This window comes from Pleurodeles waltl, chromosome 3_2 (assembly GCF_031143425.1).
Source record: "Pleurodeles waltl isolate 20211129_DDA chromosome 3_2, aPleWal1.hap1.20221129, whole genome shotgun sequence".
Lineage (NCBI taxonomy): Eukaryota > Metazoa > Chordata > Amphibia > Caudata > Salamandridae > Pleurodeles > Pleurodeles waltl.
In genome coordinates, this window is record NC_090441.1 from 149,685,289 (window position 1) to 149,706,659 (window position 21,371).

At 45.3% G+C, this 21,371-nt stretch overlaps 1 protein-coding gene across 3 annotated transcripts in view; it reads right to left on the reverse strand.

Annotated features, from left to right (window-relative positions):
* RAP1GAP2 (RAP1 GTPase activating protein 2) overlaps positions 1 to 21,371 on the reverse strand; it is a 793,228-nt gene that overhangs the window by 542,486 nt on the left and 229,371 nt on the right. For 2 of the 3 annotated variants that reach the window (XM_069227007.1, XM_069227008.1), the window contains exon 2: positions 14,331 to 14,415. In XM_069227007.1, the coding sequence (XP_069083108.1) occupies positions 14,331 to 14,415 (85 nt within the window). Of the gene's footprint in view, positions 1 to 14,330; positions 14,416 to 19,484; positions 19,601 to 21,371 lie in introns of those variants that run through there. The other variant, XM_069227009.1, reaches the window with a different exon arrangement.

Below are 21,371 nucleotides of genomic sequence, written 5' to 3' on the forward strand. Positions count from 1 at the left end.
ATCTCTCTGGGGCAAAATACAGTTCTTCATTCGTCTTTCCCTTGCCTACCACACCGATCCCTGCGCCCACATGGCATTAAAATCTGTAATGTGCTTCTTGCATGTCGTGTAATGTAAGACGTTGTGTCTCAACACTCACCCATGCCATGTCTATGTATGTAACTTGTATCCTTTTCATTTGTTTCTTTAGGGCTGTTTCTGTGGAGGGACCTTTTCCCAGAAGGCACCCGTCTGCTTTACGCAGAGCACTACAATAAGTGTCGTCCCCTGCTGCTTACAGATGAAAGACAGGGAGTATACGAGCAGTCATCGGCTGGTCTTCATCAGAGTAGCAATGCATTCAAAGGAACAGAAAATAATTACTTTCATAGAGTGGATGGTGGCTTGTGGGGGATCTGAGACCCATCAACATATTCTGTGCTGATCAGCAGTGAGTACCTCCAGTGAATCTTGTTGTATGTGAGGTGTAGAGCGAGAAGGGGGCACTAGAGAAAGGCAAACACACACCCAAGGTTCCTAAGGTAAGGCGGAGAGGTGCAGGGGTCTCATATACAGGTGCAGTGTAAACAGATGTGTTTTCAGGGCCTGTCTCAAAGCAATCAGGGGTAGAACCCCTGATGTTGAAAAGAATAGTCTTAAGTTCTTTCTTGAGTGGCATGAAATGAACTTCTGTCAGGTGGGCATCTAGCCTCAATAGGCACAAAACAATGACCTAATGGATGCTTAGTCATCAATGTGCAAAGGCAGCAGACTTGACGTTGTAAGGCTGGTCTCTTGTCCAACACTTAGGGCCAGATGTAGCAAGCAGTTTTGCCCATCCTGTGTCTATGGGAAAATGTGTTTGTACATATGGCCCTTAGCCCCTCAGCAGCCTCCTCTTTGGTGGAAGCGCACAAAGGGAAGTGCAAGAAGTGAGAACAGGTTTAGGGAGTCCTAGGTGCCTACTTCCCTTCAGCTCCTGCTGTTGCTTTCATGATCCTTCAAATCTGTGGTAGCGCGACCAGTGCCACAGTCACCAAAGGGCTAGCCAGGAGTAGCAGCAGAACCACAAATTCCAGGGTTATGCCTGGAAAGCTGTGACTGGTGCAGAAGTTTAGTCATAACCTGGGTTAGTTTTGTGAGCTCACAAAATGTGTAGGACTACTACCATGCAAGGATGGAAATCTATGGCTGTAGTTTAATGCATTTGTTTGTACATCAGTCTTCATGTGTAGTAAAGCCCACACAAAGGGTGAGGAGGTGAGGTATAAATGTGAGGTGTGCCTTGGAAATGTATGAACAGCCACAAAGGTGTGAGTCTGTGGGGATTCACAAACGCCTGTCTGACCCTTTTCTATCCTGCAAATGGTCAGAGATTTACCACAGCAAATGGGTGGAGTAAATCCCCTCCCAGAGTGGAAAAGAGAACAGAACACCTCCAAGCTTCAAGGGAGTCTTGGCAAAAAGGTTTCTTAGGACGTAAAAAGGTTTTCTCATGGAGAAATGAATAATAGAAACATATGTGTATTTGCATACTGTGGGTGCCTTCGCCCAATGCGAAGATGCTCTGTGCATACAATTTGGCATTTGGTAAATGGCAATTGAGAATAATGCCACATGGCATTCCCAGTAGTATGCCTGGAAACCTGGAACTTGCACAGATTTTCATGAGGTTCAATCGGGAATATATCTGAATTCCGAAACTTGTAAATCTACACCCCTGCCTATGAGTATGTGTACCGGCACTGCTTAATTTGAGGAAGCGGTTGCAGGCGGGGCACACTTGCACTTATTTTTGGGGACCAACACTTATTTTTCCTCAACAGTCTTTGATCTAGAGCAAGACAGAGAGAGAAACACTACCTGGGGAAAAGAGGATTAGAAAAACAGTGACAAAGTGACAAGGCAGGGATGAGAAGGAATGTGTAAGAGTGAGATAAGGAAACACATATGCCCTCATTTTGACATTAGCGGGCGGCGGAGGCTCCCCGCAATGTCTTTCCACCATCAGGCCACATGGGCGGCCTGAACCCCGCAGTCCCTATTTTGAGTTCTCCTCTGGGCCGGCGGGTGGAAACAGTGTTTCCGCCTGCCGGCCCAGCGGGGAACAGGGCCTTAACATTGCAGCCAGCTCCTAATGGAGCTGGCTGCAATGTGGTGGTGCAGCGAGTGCAGCAGCACCCGTCGCGCATGGGACTGTGTATGGGGGGCCCCCTGATTTCCACATTCCTCAACCCTTTCAATGGTGGTGTAAACCTCCGTGGACAGGCTGGCGAATTGGGGCTCGTAATCCCCAGGGCAGCGCTGCTTGCAACGCTGCCCTGGCAGTTTACAACCACCTGGCAGTGTTGGAGGTTGCTCTGCCACTTTGGCAGCGATCCAACCGCGACTGTGACCCTGGCGGTTTGGTGACCAGCAGGGTCATATTGACCCCTATAGTGTCTGGTGGTGCATTACAGAGGCACAATGTTGAATCACAACTACGCAGTCTTGGTATGCAGCAACCTGATTTTGATAACGGAGGCCATGGGCACCTGCACTCATTAGTTTACACACAGTAACAAAGGGCCTATTTAGTCAAAATTCATCACTATGGGGGGAGACTGTTTGGCCTGCTCAAATGCATATTACCAAGCAAGGCAGAATATCCTTCACAAATGTGATGCTTGTTGCTGCCCTTGTAAAAGGGAGTTTGGAACCAGTGATTTGTAGAGCTGTTTTGAATGCAATGCCCTGTTCAGTGTCAGAGGGTGTGCTTCTTCCTCAAGCAGGAAAGGGCTGCATAGGAGGAAAAATCGACATCCACTAATGAGGAGCCAGAAAGGTTTTGTGATGTTATATTAGCAATTGCATTTAAAAATTTGACACATGTCTATTCTTCTCTTGCACACTAAAGTCATAGCTACTTTATTTTAAGTGCTGCATTAGTGGTAAAAAAGGGAAGTGGTTGCACAATTGTACATTTTAGCACCACAACAAATGCAATATCTTATGCAAATGCTGTTGATGGTTTCCATCAGCAGGAGCCTGGTAGAAACTAATCGTATATAAATGTATGTATGTATATGAATTGTATTTCTATAGTACAAGCCTAACTAAGTAGCAGTGCAGCACTGTGCATAGTTGTTGGGCTTGGCCCTTTCTGCAGGGTCATCACCAAATGGTTTGCCTTCCCCCTCCTGCTTTCTGTAAACATTGCCTTTTAGGTTTATGCGCACTTTACCACTGCTATCCAGTGCTAAAATGCTTGTGTCTCCCCTTTAAACACGTTAAAATTGGCTTGTGACAATTGGCACATTTAATTTACCTGGACGTTCCTAGTAAAGTGGTAGTGCTGTACCCAGGGCTTGCAAATTAAATGCTGCTAGTGAGCCTGCAGCACCACTGCCACCCACTTAAGTAGCCCTTTAGACATGTCTCGAGCCTGACTTTGCAGCCTGTGTGTGTGTAGCTTTAAATTGTAATTTCGATCTGGCAAAATAAACTTTTTGCCAGGCCTAAACCTTTTTTTACAAAATATGTCACCCCTACTGTATGCCCAAACAGCCCAGAAGGCACATTGCAGTGCATTTTAAAAGGCGGGCATATACTTTTAACTTTTACATGTCCTGGTAATGAAATACTCTTAGATTTGTTTTTCTCTACTGCAAGGCTCACCTCTCCCATAGGATAACATTGGGGTACTTTCTTTCAATTTGGAGCAAGTAGGAATATCGAGTTTGGAGTTTGAAGAATTTTAATTTTAAACACTCTTTAATGATAAAGTTGGATTTTAAATCACAATTCTGAAAATACCACTTTTGGGATATTGTCATTTTATTGTCCTAACCATTTGGTGCCTGCAGCCTGTTTCCGGGGTCACATAACTAGGTGTAGATTGCAGTTGATTTTTGTGTATTGCTCCCAGACAGTCAGACAAGGTGGGAATAGGTATTGATAGGATGGGCCATCTCTGACTTGATGAGGGGGAGGAGCTGTCACATATCACACTTGCACATCACAAACACTCTGCCTGAGAACTCTCATAAAGGGTTGGCCACTATTATTTTGTGCTTCCAGATAAGCTGGTGCCAGTGCATGGAGACAGAAAATTCCAAACACCTCTGCGGGTGTAAACCTCCAGAACCTCCTCCTACTTCAAAGCTTGCACCAAGTATAAATATTGGATCCTCATATCCAATTCTTCAGTACACTTCGGAACTTGGAGATACTCCAGAAGAAGGACTGCTATGCAGCTCTGCTGCAATAAGCACTGCTATCATGCTGCCCTGTTACTCTGAAAACTGGACATGCACTCGCTATTCCAGGCTGAAGTCACCCCATGGGTAAGATGACTGACCTCCTGTTCTGAGTCTTAGGGACATAATAAGCTCCAGAAGCTCCCTGCATCCTCCCATCTGACCTGCTGCTTAGACGTGCAACTGGACCTGCCTGAGCACCGCTGGCTTCTGCTGGAGTTAGTTGTTAATCCCCAATAGGTGCCGTGCCCTTGCATCCTGGACCCTTGGAGTGGCATCAGTTGAGCTTCTCCTCAAAGAAAAGGAGAAATTGTGACGTTGTGGTCTCTTTGCGACCACAAAAGTGCTTGTTCATGTCAAGATCTTAATACCTGCCAATGCAACATTCCAGTGAACCTGACTCTTTGCACCACAGTGACTTCTAGATCTGCACTTCATGCTACACCCGACAAAACACGGTGACCGCCAACGTGAATCTCCAGCAACGACCGAATGCAGCGCCTGAAAGGATCTTTGCGGTACAGCATTGACCATCTGCGATGCTCTCCCTGCTCCTTGCCGCCCCTTCACCGTGAACTCTTCACGCTGAACTTTTTAAGGTGACTCTTTCAGTGGGACTAACCTGGTCCCTGCATCTGGCCCATGCTCCAACGCGGTCAGCCTGAATTTGTGACTTCCACCCAGTCTTGCACGACCAGATAACAGTGAGTGGTGCTTTATGCTATTAGAGGATATACCTACCTGAAATCTTTGAAATTGCATGTCTCTGGTTCTACTGATTGGATTTTTGTCGTTATGGTCCCAAATCATTAAATAAACTTTACTCTATTATTCTAAGTTGGTGTGGGATTTTTCTTATGCTGTTGTTTCACTTTAGTACTTTTTGAAGTGCTGCATAAATACTTTACACATTGCCTCTAAGTTAAGCCTGACTGCCGTTTGACAAACTACCAGAAGGCTAAGTACAGATTAATATAGGCTTGGTTGTGACTTCACCCCAACAGAAATTGTGGCTGCTGATTGAGTATGGCCTCACCCCCAACCACTGACCCAATTTCCTACAGGAGCCAAGACAAACATGGAGTCAACAAGTAAGGGGAGAGGAAGCTGGGTTGTGGAAGGTTAATGCATTGCAATGTAGTGTTTAACTCCTTCCCAAACTGAAGTAGCATTGGTGCATCCTGATTGATACAGGGATGTTGTTCCCGATCCTGGATGCATAGATGGAAAGGCCTCCTGGCTTGTTTTTTCTTATTTTACACTTATTACTCTGCTGTCTGATGGTGCCATGGCTATAGGTGTGCCACAATCCCTCGGAGGAAGTAAGCAAGGCTACAAGATAAGCAGGGTTGCTGGTCATAATGTCTCTGTAAATTATGCCTCTGGTTATGAAGATGGTGGAGGCCAGCAAGGGAATCCAATAGAGTTCTATCAAAATGGGCTTGATGTGATCATATTTTTTTCAGGCCGTGGGAAAAAATGGCTGCAGCAGGTAGGATGCCCTTAAGATTTGACAGTGTGGCATCTAAAAGGGCATGGAGTAGGGCATTGCCACTATTCAGATGCAAGAGAATGAGGGCCTAAACAGCAGTTCTGAAGTTGTTTTCTGACAGAAATGGTTTGAATTTCTTTAGAAGAGAGAGTTGGTACCAGCCCATCTTTGTGTTTTTTAGAAATCTTTTCCTTGAGGGCGAGGTAGATGTCTTGGCATTCGGTGAAATTTGTAGGTCGAAGCTTTCAAAATTCATGTCATTGAGCCAGGTTTGTTCTGTGTCTTGTTTACTGTTCAGTTGGGTATCTAAAGGTACGCGCTGCCATCTGTAAGGCAAGGCTACCATATGTCGTGCTGCAGCCCTGTGTTGCCAAAAGGCAGCAACACCCTTAAAAGTTAACAATTGATGAATAATCTCGAATACGTCATTTGTGATATACAGGCTTCATTAATATTGAAAAATAAGAAAACCAATTCCAAAGAAAATGTAATTGAGATGGTAATGTCCAGTCTGGAAGTGGCCTAATGATGAGAGGTTATATTTTAACAGGGTTCTCCCATCTTCCAGGAGCATAATGAGGGTTGTGGACACCAAATAATGCATCTGGGGATTCGCATTCAGTCAGTAATCTCAAATCTGCACACCATCATTTTGTAGAGCATGGGTGTCTAACATGGGTCTAGGATGCCCATGTTCCGTACAGAGTTTGGGCCCAATTCACAAGGAGTCTCCGCACTTGTGGTGAAATTTCTGCACTGCAGTTTCTCATTGCAGATTTCGCCACAAGTGTGGAGCCTCCACCATGACTGTGAAGGTTCTTTGTGAATCGGGCCTTTCAGTCTATACACAAATTATACATTTTACATAGCCGTGGATATTCAGAGAATATGAATGGATCTACTCACATGGGGACCTATGATGGACATCTCTCTCCTAGAAGGTTCAAAGTGTGGTTCACTCGAAGACCAGTGATTTATGGGAGGAAGTGTGCTCTGTGTTACTTGGAAAAGTGTGTTGGCAGTGGTGAAGTGTTCTGAAATAGAAGATGTGGTCTGTAGGAGCAGCTCAACCCTAGTGGTATTACATCAGTGAAGAAGCAGCACTCCGATGCAGCATGTGGGATTATGTGGGCTGTAGTTGAAGGGCTGTTGATGGACATGTGGCTTGCTCTGGAGAACTGACCAATATAGTAGTGCCTTCGTAAACATATGACTCATGGGAGAATACATTAGATAGGCAAAGATTACATAATTCACAAAAAAGGGATTTGATCTACACTGTGACGTTTACGAACTTGCATGGGTGTAGATTTACTAATTTTTGGAGATCACAAAGTTTTCCAAGTTATGCATGCAAGCCTAAGAAAGTTGAAGGTTTCGTCGATACTTTTGTCAAATCTAATTTTGCATGAGCAAACAAACATGCATGCTATCTCTTTGTGGAATCCTGTTGTGTATCTGAAAATGTACTTGCTAACTTTGTTTTCCTTTTCCCATGAGGAAAATCTGTTCCTTGGTGAGAAACCATTACCTACACCATACTCATTTTGGGAGTGCTCCCTTCACATTTCCACCATGGAAAAGATGTCCCTGCTTTAAGCCAGTTTCTTACCCTTTCTGGGGTGGTGAAGAGTCAAATAAGAATTTGCAAATGTCCAAAAATATGTGTTTTTATAAGCACAAGATCAGACTGCAGTTCCATTCTAGAAAAGCTACTCATTGCTCATGGTAATAGATTTATTTACTCAGAAAATATCTTTGAGTAAATTATTTTACAGGTGTGAAATCAACTTTTGTGGATGTAAAAACTTTATTGTCTGGCGAAGCATAGTGCTTTACGATGGCATATGAGAGGAAGCGAAATATGCCCTTGTGTGTGAAGGCTGTGTGAGTGCAGAAAGCCTATGAAATGGTCTCTTTGGAGGGGAAGAATCACTCCTATGAAAATGTGCAGTTAATGGTAGGAGATGAGAGGTATAAGAGGGCTTGCAGTAAGTTGGTACTGGGAAATAGTGATGTCTTGAGTAAAGAGCATTGATTCTACAACTCACATGCGGAGTCACCTCCAGCAGGGGTGCCTCCTTCACAATGGCGAAGGGGCGTCACCTCACTGGCTGAGCCAGCAGCTGAAAAAGAAAACAATATTTTAATATTGTTATATTTTTCAGCTGCTGGCTCAGCCATCAGGTGCCGGGAGGGGTGGGGCTGGTCTATGGGAGGTAGAAGGCAGGGGAGTGGAGTCTGTGCACCTAAGTGCGCATGTCAGTTTGGCCGGCCATGTATGGCCGGCCAAACTGACATGCGCACTTAATTTTTTCCAACCCAGATCTGTTACACAGCCGGGTGGGAGAAACTGCACAGACCCAGTGCACTGTCTGAGCAGCAGACCAACCCACTCAGACCAATCCTGACGCTGCTCTTATACTAGGTATAGCATGACAGCAGCACCAGGCTTGCTGGGGAGCCTGTGCTGGTGTCCCAGGGACTGCTGGGACACCAAAATCATCATAGGAAGAGGATTAAAGCGGGCAGCGGCGACGGCGGCAGCACTTACATTTTTTAAAAACATTATTTTGGCCCCACACCTCTGTAACCCCCCCTCCCCCGCTCCCCTCCCCTTAAGATTTGCGTCCGCCATCGCTGACCTCCAGTACTGGCTAGCTATGTGCAGCTACATCAGTAAAAACAGAAAAGTGCAGCTACTTTGCGTTCCTAATTTTCATGTATTTCAATGTAATGTAAGGTCAACAATTCTAGTATTCAGTGCTGAAATAAGTGAATACAAATTGGAGAAGGATGCTGCTTTGGGAGGATAGGTAACCATGGCAATATGTGTGGTTTACTGGGAGAAATATGGGTAAGTGAGAGGGAGATTGAAGATTTTTTGAGAGGGGTAATTTGTCGAAGAAGATGGGCTGTCTGAGACTGAAGCTGCATTTGTTTGAGGGAGGATCGGTCTATGGAGGAGGTACAGTGTCTTAGGGAGGAGGCATGGTGTATGGAAATGCGGTCAAAGTTATTAGGTGTGTTTGTTTTAGAGATGCGGTGTCGTTTCCGGAAGGAGACCTGGTGCTTAGGCGGTGTAGTCTATGGGAGGAGGTCTTGTTTACGGAAGGAGCTATAGTCTATACAAGGAGGCACGGTGTAAGGGAGGTGAATTCTGTGGGAGGAGGTCTTGTTTATGGAAGGAGGTATAGTCTATGGAAGGAGGCACAGTCTAAGGGAGGTGCAGTCTGTGGGAGGAGGTCTTGTTTACGGAAGGAGGTATAGTCTATAGAAGGAGCCACGGTGTAAGGGAGGTGCAGTCTGTGGGAGGAGGTCCTGTTTACGGACGGAGGTATAGTCTATGGAAGGAGGCATGGTTTAAGGGAGGTGCAGTCTGTGGGAGGAGGTCGTGTTTACGGAAGGAGGTATAGTCTATGGAAGGAGGCACAGCGTAAGGGAGGTGCAGTATGTGGGAGGAGGTCGTATTTACGGAAGGAGGTATAGTCTATGGAAGGAGGCACAGTGTAAGGGAGGTGCAGTCTGTGGGAAGGAGGCATGGTGTAAGGGAGGTGCAGTCTGTGGGAGGAGGTCTTGTTTATGGAAGGAGGTAGAGTCTATGGAAGGAGGCACGATGTAAGGGAGGTGCAGTCTGTGGGAAGGAGGCATGGTGTAAGGGAGGTGCAGTCTGTGGGAGGAGGTCGTGTTTACGGAAGGAGGAATAGTCTATGGAAGGAGGCACAGTGTAAGGGAGCTGCATTCTTAGGGAGGAGGTCTTGTTTACGGAAGGAGGTATAGTCTATAGAAGGAGGCACGGTGTAAGGGATGTGCAGTCTGTGGGAGGAGGCACAGTGTAAGGGAGGTGCATTCTGTGGGATGAGGTCGTGTTTACGGAAGGAGGTATAGTCTATGGAAGGAGGCACGGTGTAAGGGAGGTGCATTCTGTGGAAGGAGGTCTTGTTTATGGAACGAGGTGTAGTCTATGGAAGGAGGCACAGTCTAAAGGAGGTGCAGTCTGTGGGAGGAGGTCTTGTTTACGGAATGAGGTATAGTCTATAGAAGGAGGCACGGTGTAAGGGAGGTGCAGTCTGTGGGAGGAGGTCTTGTTTACAGAAGGAGGTATAGTCTATGGAAGGAGGCATGGTGTAAGGGAGGTGCAGTCTGTGGGAGGAGGTTGTGTTTACGGAAGGAGGTATAGTCTATAGAAGGAGGCATGGTGTAAGGGAGGTGCAGTCTGTGGGAGGAGGTCGTGTTTACGGAAGGAGGTATTGTCTATGGAAGGAGGCACGGTGTAAGGGAGGTGCAGTCTGTGGGAGGAGGTGTTGTTTATGGAAGGAGGTATAGTCTATGGAAGGAGGCACGATGTAAGGGAGGTGCAGTCTGTGGGAAGGAGGCCCTATGTAAGGGAGGTGCAGTCTGTGGGAGGAGGTCTTGTTTATGGAAGGAGGTAGAGTCTATGGAAGGAGGCATGGTGTAAGGGAGGTGCAGTCTGTGGGAGGAGGTCGTGTTTACGGAAGGAGGTATAGTCTATGGAAGGAAGCACGGTGTAAGGGAGGTGCATTCTGTGGGAGGAGGTCTTGTTTACGGAAGGAGGTATAGTCTATAGAAGGAGGCACGGTGTAAGGGAGTTGCAGTCTGTGGGAGGAGGCACGGTGTAAGGGAGGTGCAGTCTGTGGGAGGAGGTCGTGTTTACGGAAGGAGGTATAGTCTATGGAAGTAGGCATGGTGTAAGGGAGGTGCGCTCTGTGGGAGGAGGCTCAATGGGAATTGCTGCTTAAGGAAGGAGATAGGTGTGTAGATAGATAACATTCTTATAAAGCACTCAAATGCCCGTTCGCATCTTGGCGCTGCCACAGCTTAAAAGGTTCTTGCCCATTGACAGAAAATTGATGAGTTAAGTACACAAATGGAAGTATAGATGTACTATTCTTAACCCCACATCTACATACCAAGAAGATACATTTGTATCCCCAAGGTATGTATGTGGGCTGTAAAGTACAGAAAATCAATACAAACTCAACTTTTGATATTTTGTCTCTTGATAGTGTGGCCTGTCAATATTCTGTCTTCAATATTCCCAACCCACACCAATTTCTAAGCACTGAATTGCTTTGGCTTACTATTACCCAGTTTACTGGTACTCAATTTACCAGTCGTAGGGGATGAAAGTCTGCACTGCTAGGAGTCAGGCTTATGACTTGCATATCACCCAGTAGTAAACTCCTGAGCCGTTTTACTACCTACAGCTAGAGCACACATTACATAACACTGAATGAGCATTAACTAAGCATGTTATTTTTTACCAAGAAAGGATGCATCATACCTTTCAGCCAGCACTGGCTTCAGGCTCCCCTTGCTCTGCTGGGATCATTGTGCATGTTTGTTTTCGTTGGAAATACTTTTTATAGTCTGCTTGACAGTGCAGCTGTCACCATACAACTATGTGAGCATCACTAGAGAGGGACTTTGGCTCCGCCCACATGATGGGATACAGAAGAACCTATCTTGATTGAGCAGAGGTTGTGTGCTTCCACAAAAAAAGTGCTTGCTCTCCATGCAGCTGTGATCATTTTATTTATCCAGCTACCTGAGCTTGAACTTTCAGAGGCAATGACACTGGAATACTATAAAAGTGTCTAAGATAACTAGATAATTTATGTTGTTTTTCTCAGGCAACAGCACAGATGGGGGAGGGCAGTCATTAACCTACATGGGTTTTTAGGCCTGGCTTGACAGTGCAACTGTTACCTAGCCTTGTCACCTACACAAATATTATTCTACAGTTCTTTGCTTACACACAAATACATATCTGTACCATGCTAGTTACATGTAATACTTCACGTTACCATACAACCTTTCATAAAGTCAGACCTATTGGTATTGCCAATGCATGTTATTTCTTTTAGAGAAGTTGTTATGTTTGTCGCCTTGAGATGGTGTCCCCAAAGGCCTGCTGAGTGTAGAAGCACAAGGAGGGAGTGATCAGCTATGCTTAGATAACCTTCATTTCCTGTGAAGGAGCACAATGCGGTGCAGAGTGGGCAGCAGGCTCTCCTTTCTTTCTCAGGTCACGACTATTTTGTAGATAAAGGTTTGCTTGAACTCCCCAGGGATAGCATATACCCTAAAACCTGGACAAAAGAGTTAAAATCTGGGCATTGATAGTCAGTGCTGAAAATACGGCCGGTCCAGACTAAACCCGCACTGGTGCCCACCACAGGCGAGGTCTATAGGAGGACATGTAGAGCCTGTGGGAGGATGCGAGCTCTGCGGACCAGGGTAAGGTCCAAGCAGAAGCGGACATCTATGAACCAGGATGTGCTTCATGGAGGGGGCGCTGTCAGTGTCTGGATGTGAGGAACTGTGGTGGTTGGTCTGTTGAGGAGTGGTGCATCATTTTGAGTATCATGCATGTGAAGACAAGGATTTTGCAGGAGAAAGAGACCTGCCCTATATAAGAGGCACTAAAATGACGGTGTTCGCATGTGAAACCTGTGTGGCTCAGCTGCACACTAGAGACATTCAACAGCTGATTCAGGGTGGCTCATGTCACAGAATACATGTATGTGTTCAGCATGCAGCCACTGCAGGTATATTAACATGTGACCCCAGTGTGCCCCAGCTGTACACCAGAAGCATTCCATGACTGGTTCAGGGTGGCTCGAGGCACAGCATACATGTGTGTGTTCAGCATGCAACCACTGAAAGTATACATACATGTGACCCCTGTGTGCCTCAGCTGCACACTAGAAGCATTCAGCAGCAGATTCAGGGTGGCTCATGTCACAGAATACATGTATGTCTTCAGCATGCAGCCACTGCCGGTATATTAACATGTGAACCCCAGTGTGCCTCAGCTGTACACCAGAAGCATGCCATGGTTTGCTCAGGGTGGCTTGTGTATTTAGCATGCAGCCACTGAAAGTATACAAACATGTGAACCCTAGGTTCCTCGGCTGCACACTAGAAGCATTCCACAGTGGACTCAAGGTGGCTCGTGACACAGCATACATATATGTGTTCAGCATGCAGTCACTGCGGGTATATGAACATGTGACGCCAGTGTGCCTCAGCTGTACACCAGAAGCATTTCACAGTGGATTCAAGGTGGCTTGTGGCACAGCATATATGTATCCGCATGCAGCCACTGCAGGTATATAACATGTGACCCCTGTGTGCCTCGGCTGCACACTAGAAGCATTCCTCAACTGACGCAAGGTGGTCATGACACAGCATGCATGTATGTGTTCAGCATTCAACCACTGCAGGTATATAAACATGTGACCCCTGTGTGTCACGGTTGTACGCTAGAAGTATTCCATGGCTGACTCAGGGTAGCTCATGGTACAACATGCATGTATGTGTTCAGCGTGCAGCCACTGCAGGTATATGAACATGTGACCCCTGTGTGCCTCGGCTGTTCACTAGTACCATTCCACAACTGACACAGGGTGGCTCATGGCACAGTATACATGTATGTGTTCAGCATGCAACCACTGCAGGTATATGAACATGTGACCCCTGTGTGCCTCGGCTGTATTGAAGTATTTCATGGCTGACTCAGCTTGGCTCATGGCACAACATACACGTGTGTGTTCAGCATGCAGGCACTGCAGGTATATGTGCACGTGGCCCCTATGTTCCTCGGCTGCACACTAGAAGCATTCCATGGCTGACTCAGGGTGGCTCATGGCACAGCATACATGTATATGTTCAGCATGCAGCTACTGCAGGTATACGAACATTTGACCTCAAGGTGCCTCGGCTGCACACTATAAGCATTCCATGGCTGACTCAGGGTGGCTCATGACACAGCATGCATGTGTGTATTCAGCATGCAGCCACTGCAGGTATATGAATATGCGACCCCTGTTTGCCTCAACTCTACGCTAGAAGTATTCCACAACTGACTCAGGGTGGCTCATGGGACAGCATACATGTGAGTGTTCAGCATACAGCCACTGCAGGTAAACTAACATTTGACCTCTGGGTGCCTCGGCTGCACACTAGAAGCATTCCATGGCTGACTCAGGGTGGCTCATGGCACAGCATACATGTGTGTGTTCAACTTGCAGCCACTGCAGGTATATGAACATGTGACCCCTGTGTGCCTCGGCTGTACGCTAGAAGTATTCCACAGTGGACTCAAGGTAGTCATGGCACAGCATACATGTATGTGTTCAGCATGCAGCTACTTCAGGTATATGAGCACGTGACCCGTATGTTCCTCGGCTGCACACTAGAAGTATTCCACAACTGACTCAGGATGGCTCATGGCTCAACATACATGTATGTGTTCAGCATGCAGCCACTGAAAGTATACAAACATGTGATCCCTGTGTGCCTCGGCTGCACACTAGAAGCATCCCACAGTGGACTCAAGGTGGCACATAACACAGCTTACATGTGCTCAGCATGCAGCCACTAGGGCATGGTGTCTTAATGGTGCCCCCTGACCTACATGGACATGAACATTCCACACACAAGGTCAACAAACCATTTTTCTCTTCCGAGAATGGACGTCCTCCGACATCTGGCTTTTCGAATAGACTTCCCAACACTGCTCCGACACCCCCTCACCTCCAATCCCCTCAGTGACCCCAGCATGTGCCAGCAAGGAAAGGTGCAAGGGTTCTTACCTTCATGGTGGGTGGTGCGGTCAGAGGCGGGGAGTCCGGCCGCTCCTGAGAGGTCACATCGGCGCTGTTCGACAGCTCTTGCTTCCTGCAAAAGAGAAATGCATTCACGTGAAACCGGTTTCAATAGAGAGCCTCGATTCCCTCCGATGTGTGATCAATGCAGACTGAGGGGGTCTAGATAGGCAGCCCCCTTCCCAGCGGGCTCCCCGTGTCACATTTCATCAAAGCCCCTGCACACGCAGCGCACACATTAACATGCATTTATAATCCACGCATGGGGGCTGCATGAAAGCAGGCCCATTACATATGCTGCAGTCCGCCAGGCCCCTTTCGGCGACACATCCATGTTTTCAACTACATCGCCTGACAACAATTTGCACTTTGGCCTCGGGGTACCTTGGAGAATGCTGGGGTGCGCCGCTTCTGCAATCAGATCCTGGCCCTACCTACTGCGCGCGCTGCAGGTGAGAGGTATTCCAGGTAATTCTCTCTCTGCTACGACGGCTGAGAGATGGATAGATAAATAGAATTGTGTTACTATGACAACACCATTGCTAGGAGAAAAAAATATCCTCTCTATCCATCTGGCTTGAACCAGTGACTGATCACTGTCTCTTTGCATGAGCCACTTTGCAACCCCCATGGAGGGTGCGCGGGCCGGACAAGATGGGAGCCCAGGGCCTCCAATGTGGTAGGCTAACGCTCTACTGCGAGCTCCAGGTCCAGGACATTATCTTTAAATAAAGAGGGGCGCCCTGGAGCGAGCCTGGACAACAAAAGATGGCTACTCTTGCAGCAGAGGCTGCAAGTAGCTGCAGTGACGAGGTTCGGTGCTGCGCTGATAGGCCCTTCTCTGTCCGATTCCTATACATAATAACCTGGACACCCACATATATATATATAGAAATATATTTAGAAATTGACTCTATGAGTCGATAGGCAAGTAGACAGAAGATAGATAGATAGATCGATCTAAAAACACGAAGGTTCACCAGTTATGATTTGATTCCCCATCCACAGCTCAGATAACAGGAATGCAAAGCATAGCTCGCACAGCAAATGCAATGCTCTCAATGTTACAGATGGTCCTACAGAAGTCATACGTGATCTTACAAGTCAGATTATAGATAAGATTACCATTAACACTATTAATGTGATGACTTTGTGTTGTTACTTCATGAAGTTATGATAGCACATCAGAAGTGAACTAGAATAAACTGACAGACAGGGGCTGCATGGTCTCATTGTTGGTGTACACACTAAAACAGCGCTTGTGTATTCGCAGATATGGTTGTAACTCCATAGCCTAGTGTTTGTTTGTGCCTTCCTCGGTGTTTGTGACTCTCTGTCCCAGCACCTAGGTCTCATGCCTTGCCAGCTATTGTGTTTGTCTCCGTGAATAGATCTGTTGGTTGTGTTCCTGTCCCCTCCTAAAATATGTGTATGTTTATGATTGTCAGTGTGGTCCCTCACCCTGGTTTCCATATATGTGTATGACTCTTTCATGGCCCATCTTACCATGTGGATGCACTTTCCCAGTTTGTGCCTCGTGCACCTCAAAACAGATCCGCCGGGTGTAAACAGAGAAACTGTGCCCTACTAAAGTGAATGCACTGCCCCAGGAGAGCCACAAAATCAAGCTGCCCCAGGGAGCATAATATTCAAGTGAAGTACAGGGCAGCTGCTTCAAATCCATGCCATGTTTCAGTGGGCAGGCAGCAAGCCGCCTGCACTTTTAAGAGGGGAGAAAGATCGCCTTGCAGGCGGGTGCAGTGAGTGAGTGCACCTACTTCCAAGGGGATGTCTGGGGGGTCCATGAGACCCCCTTCGTCCCTTCCAGAGTGCTGCCTTTAGGTGCACCTCCTGAAGGCATGTTTGTGTCTGCGTCAGCATCCACAATACGGCGCGGGCACAGAGGCCAAGCGATTCCCTTCTTTTTATGAGGCCACACCCCTATGCAAATGAGGGAATGCCCCCTTGAGACTGAGCTGGCACTACATGTTCGCCAGCACTATCTATATTACCAGAAGGCCGCACAAGCATCAGTGCCCCCTTCTGTAATACAGAAGTGCCCTGAGGGCACACAAAGCAAGCGCCTGTTGCACCCGAGGGCACTTTCTATACTACGGCCCCTGGTCTGGTGTACTTCTCTTCATGCCCGAATGTTTGCGTGTGCCTGTCCCAGTGCATGCATCAGTGTGTTGTCCAAGTGCTGCTGTTAAAGTGGACACTTCTCCTAGTGTTGTTGTGTGTCCTAACCTCAGCTGCGTGACTCCCCCTCTTCCATTTGGGGATCTCAAGTTACTTTTCTAATGTGTACAACGTGAATCCAATCAGATGCCCCCTGCTACTTGTAGGATTAAATAAGAACAATTTAGTAACTTCCTGAAATGAGTCGGACTGGATTCGCTTCTTATTCCTATTGCATCAAGTTATAGCCCATGTGCGAACCTCTGTCCACCCTTGACCGTGAGGTGGGCCATTGGTATAGAAGCTAAATGACCATTAATGCACTTGTAAATGATGCATGGGATTTAGTGCCTATCCCCACTTCATTTGTGTGATCTCTCACTACCGTCCAGCACTCATTCCACACTCATTGCTCTCCATCATTTTACAGCCTGTTATTGTTGGTCCCCTGGATAGGATGTTAGTGTAGAAGTCGACCTTCTCAGACAGTTTTTTTCGAAATTATAAAATTCTGAGAATGGGCATCAATTAGGGGTAGTCAATGGTAACAACAGATTCCCCCTCTTACGCTCTGGCGCCTCTGGCACTGCCCCGGTACCCGTGGTCTCTGAGGTCATGTAGGCATTAGCAGGATAGAAACAAGCATCTGCAATGCAATGGGTCTCGGGTTTTCTCGTGTTAGAGCTATTAGTGTTGTAAATTCCTAACTGGACTTTTCTTGCCACATAAATTGAAAAGTAAAACAGTTGACATAAGCGAGCCGATTCAAAGCACCACGGCCACCATGAGCGTGAGCGTGAAGGAGAGACAAAAGGAAGAAGAAGTTCGCTCGCAGCCAAATGTATCGGCAAATGTGCAATTATCCATGTAACAGGGTCGATGTCCAAGACGGTAACAAAACTGCCCCAAGGAGGGACAAACGTAAAGCATTTACCAATGATGACAAAGGATTTTTGAAAGGCAAGCCCATGAACGAGTGATAATGATGGGTGTGTGGAGGGTGTGGTTAAAAGCCCACAGATAGATTACAACAGGCCAGAGCGCTTGCATGCTCGACCTAATGACATGGGTCTCTTAAAGGCATACATGCCTCCTCTATCTTCCACCCCTTAATACACCTCTAGTCTTTAGCAGCACATAGAAGGGTGCTGTGGGGCAGACAAAGGGGTGGTACAAGAAGTCAACTTTGTAATGTCACCAGCAATAAAGGAACGTGTAATGTCACTTCAACTAACCCTAGCATTAGGGTGACTGAATCTTACTCAAAAAGTCCCAGGTGTATATCTAAGTGAAGTTAGGAGGAGCACCCCAGTATCACTACTAAGACAGAGCCCACCTGTGAGACCCACATCGCCATCCCAGAGATGATGGATCACCATCGGTGCACCGGGCATCCCTCCTTGTTGCCTCCTGAACACTATAAACATCCTTTAAATAACAAAATGGAACAAGGCATCTTATCAATTATTGTGAAAGACAGTCTGACCGGTTCACACTGTTACTTAGCAACACTTACATATCAAAGTGCTGTTTGCTGCAGCCATCGCAGTGTTTGAGAAAATTATACATGCACGCAAGTGCAACAGTCATGGGGTTGGCACCTGACCACTGTTTTACCAGCATGGACACAATTTCTCTGGTAAGGCTGGTACAAAAGTTGGTAAAACTTCAGCAAAAGCATTGAAATATAAACCCAAAACAGCAACTCTAAAAATAAATAACTTTTAACGTATTTTAGTGCTGTTTAAACTAATCATCAATGATTATTAAACAAATGGAAACAATGTTAAAAAGGTTGTATTCAAAATTTTGAGTGCTCTTTTACTGACCTTCAAAAATACAGTCTCCAGAATATCAACTTCTCCTACATGGCTAAGGTCAGTATTTATGGAAAACCGTAAATTTACTATTCTTAACTCCACATCTACTTACCTTGACAATATGTGTACTTACCTGTATCATGAAGGTAAGTGAAGGTGACTATAAGAACAGTGAATCCACACCTTCCTACGTACACATTCTCCATAAATCATTACGGTAAGTATATCAAGTGTATATTGTGTAGTGCAGCGGTTTATAAACTGTGGTCCGGTCACCCGTGAGGCTACGAGGCACCTACTGAGGGGGTCCGTTACTGCTTCAAAAATCAAATAATATTTAAGACAAATAAAGTGTTTGTGAATAAAAAAATTAAATTGAAAATTGAAAAAATATAAAACGTTCAATAAATGTAAAGGAATTTTAAATTGGAGGCTAAAAATTAAATTGGTGTCCTCGGATTGGTTCTTTGGAGAAGTGCACATGCATCAAACAGAATGTAGTATGGACGATGTGTGACCTCAGTTGAATTTAGAAAAGCCCCAACCTTCCCATTAAAATGAACATTTTGTATTTTTTCATATTTGCCTCTGAATTACATAAAAGATTTTATCACGTGTGTATTTGCTCATGTGTTTGATGAACACTTGTTTTCTGTATTCACGCGCATTTTTTGAGGTTCAAATCATCGAAATTGCTTAGGCTGGAGTCCCCTGTTTGCAGTAATGACTCGATGAGGGTTCCTGGATTCCAGTAATGAATTATTGGGGGGGTCCCCAGATTTCAGAAATAATGAGTGGGACTCCATTGAAGTCAAGAGGTTAAGAACCACTGGTGTAGTAGTGTACATAAAGTGAATTGTGTATATTTACTATTCATAATGCTGCACCTACTTACCTACATGAGCCGATATTCTGCATACAATATTGTTGCAAGCCGATTAAAAAAAAAAATCAAATATAGTGTAGAACACAGTTAAAAAAACAAACAAATTATTTCTTATTAAAGTGGCAACCGCTGGCCCTTCCAGAATCACAAAACATTAATAAATAACCAATCCTCTTCCCTGAAAAAGATGGCACTCACATACCAGGGCAGATAAGTATTAGTTTATGTAAGTGTAATCACCAAAAGTGATATACTCACAGTTTGAAGAGCTGGTGGGAGGAACGTAGCCTGAGAGCTGGTTGAGTGTTGGGTTCCATCATGATCTGAGCTGAGCCTGAAGCCTACGGTGAGCGCCCGCCTCTCCGGTAGGTCTCTGTGGTGGTTGTCTCATGCAACCTTTAGGTTGATATGTTCCCTAAAGGAGTCCCTCTTATCAAACGCTCGTGGCGCTTTGCAAATGCAGCCACCCTCGTGGACAGATGCTATTATTAGATTACAGCTATGCCTGGAGGGTTAAATATTAACATTCTACCAAGCCCAAACAGATGTCATATTTCTGTTCCAGAAGCAGATGCAAAATGCTTACAGCTCGTAATAAGGGTTGTACCACCTGGGCGCAGGATGGAGGAAGACACCACCGCTCTGCAGTTGGGATGGGAGGAGCTATAAGACTTCCATCTTGTGAAGATGTGTATGTATCTATGTGTATATATATATATATATATATATATATATATATATATATATATATATGTATATATATATATATATGGGTATATATGTATACCTATATATATATATATATTTTGCAGCAATCAGTCTTTTATTTGACCACTTTATGAACAATATGTTTCCATTTTTCACTTTTCAGATGATTGACTACATGTCTCAGAATGCCTCGTGACCAAGACGCTTCGGAGTTGAAACGCGTTGGTGTTTGTTGGCGTGAATAAAGACTGTTAAATTATCAGGAGATCGGTGTGCAGCATTTTTTCTACAATTGGATTTTTATACATATATATATATATATATATATATATATATATATATATATATATATAATAACTCAAATGCTATGTATTTGTGTAAAGGTTGCAGCTGCAGAGGAAGGATCCACAACATGCCTTGAGCCACACCGTTGAAAAAAGAAAGACCAGCCTCTAATAGTCTTATTTTCAACAGTCCAGCACTCCCCACTACTGATTTTGTGATCTGACGGTGGATGGATCACAGTGGCAATGGCGGTAGGATGTGTATTTCATGTGCCTATTGCAGGCCTTCATGTTAATGAGCAACCACAGCTTATTGAGATGTAAGGGAATAACAAAAAACGGAACAGTGTCCTGATGAAGCTCAAAAGCTTTGGTATTATTTGTACCAACACGTTATGTTTTTCAAGTTCGTGTAGTGTTGTATCCAACATGGCTGCTTACAGAGTTAAAACCTTCTGGCCTCCATGTGTGAGTTTATATTAATTATTTATCAGTTAAATAAATGAGGAAACACACTAGTTGCACATTTATTTTCTCACAATGCACAAAGAAAATATGACGAAGGCCAAAAAGTATTAAAATATAACTAGTATAAAAGCTGGAGTTCCAACTGTTGCTTTTGCGCCTTAAGAACATTCGAATTTAGCAAAGCTTTATAGTTGCAACAAAATGCCTCAAAAACTTAAAAGGAAACAGTAGGCAACAAATCAATCTCTGCAGGGCACCTGCCTCTGCTCTCTGGAGACATTTCCAAATATGAAAATGAACATTTTTTTCTGAAAATCCATTAAGGTAAGCCCACCTCCTCCTGACTTTCCTCTTTGAAATGTGCAAGCTGTTGACAATTCACCTGACGAAGAAAAGCTTTAAAGTGGCTGCAGGTCACAGTAGCTGTGTGAAGAATATCGACCCGCTCTTATATTGACTCCACAATATTGACTCCCAACATTTCACCAAGATGGGTATAGTTTGGGGAATGTAGATTTGCTATTCTTAAATCCACATCTACTTACCTTGACAATACGTTGGTCTCCCACATTGGGAAATTAATGTGCATGCAGGTTAATATTTAAACTTCAATATTATTGCAGAATATCTTTAAAATGAAAAGTTTCGTCCTTCATTTAATTTTTTTTCCATCCACTATTGGGAG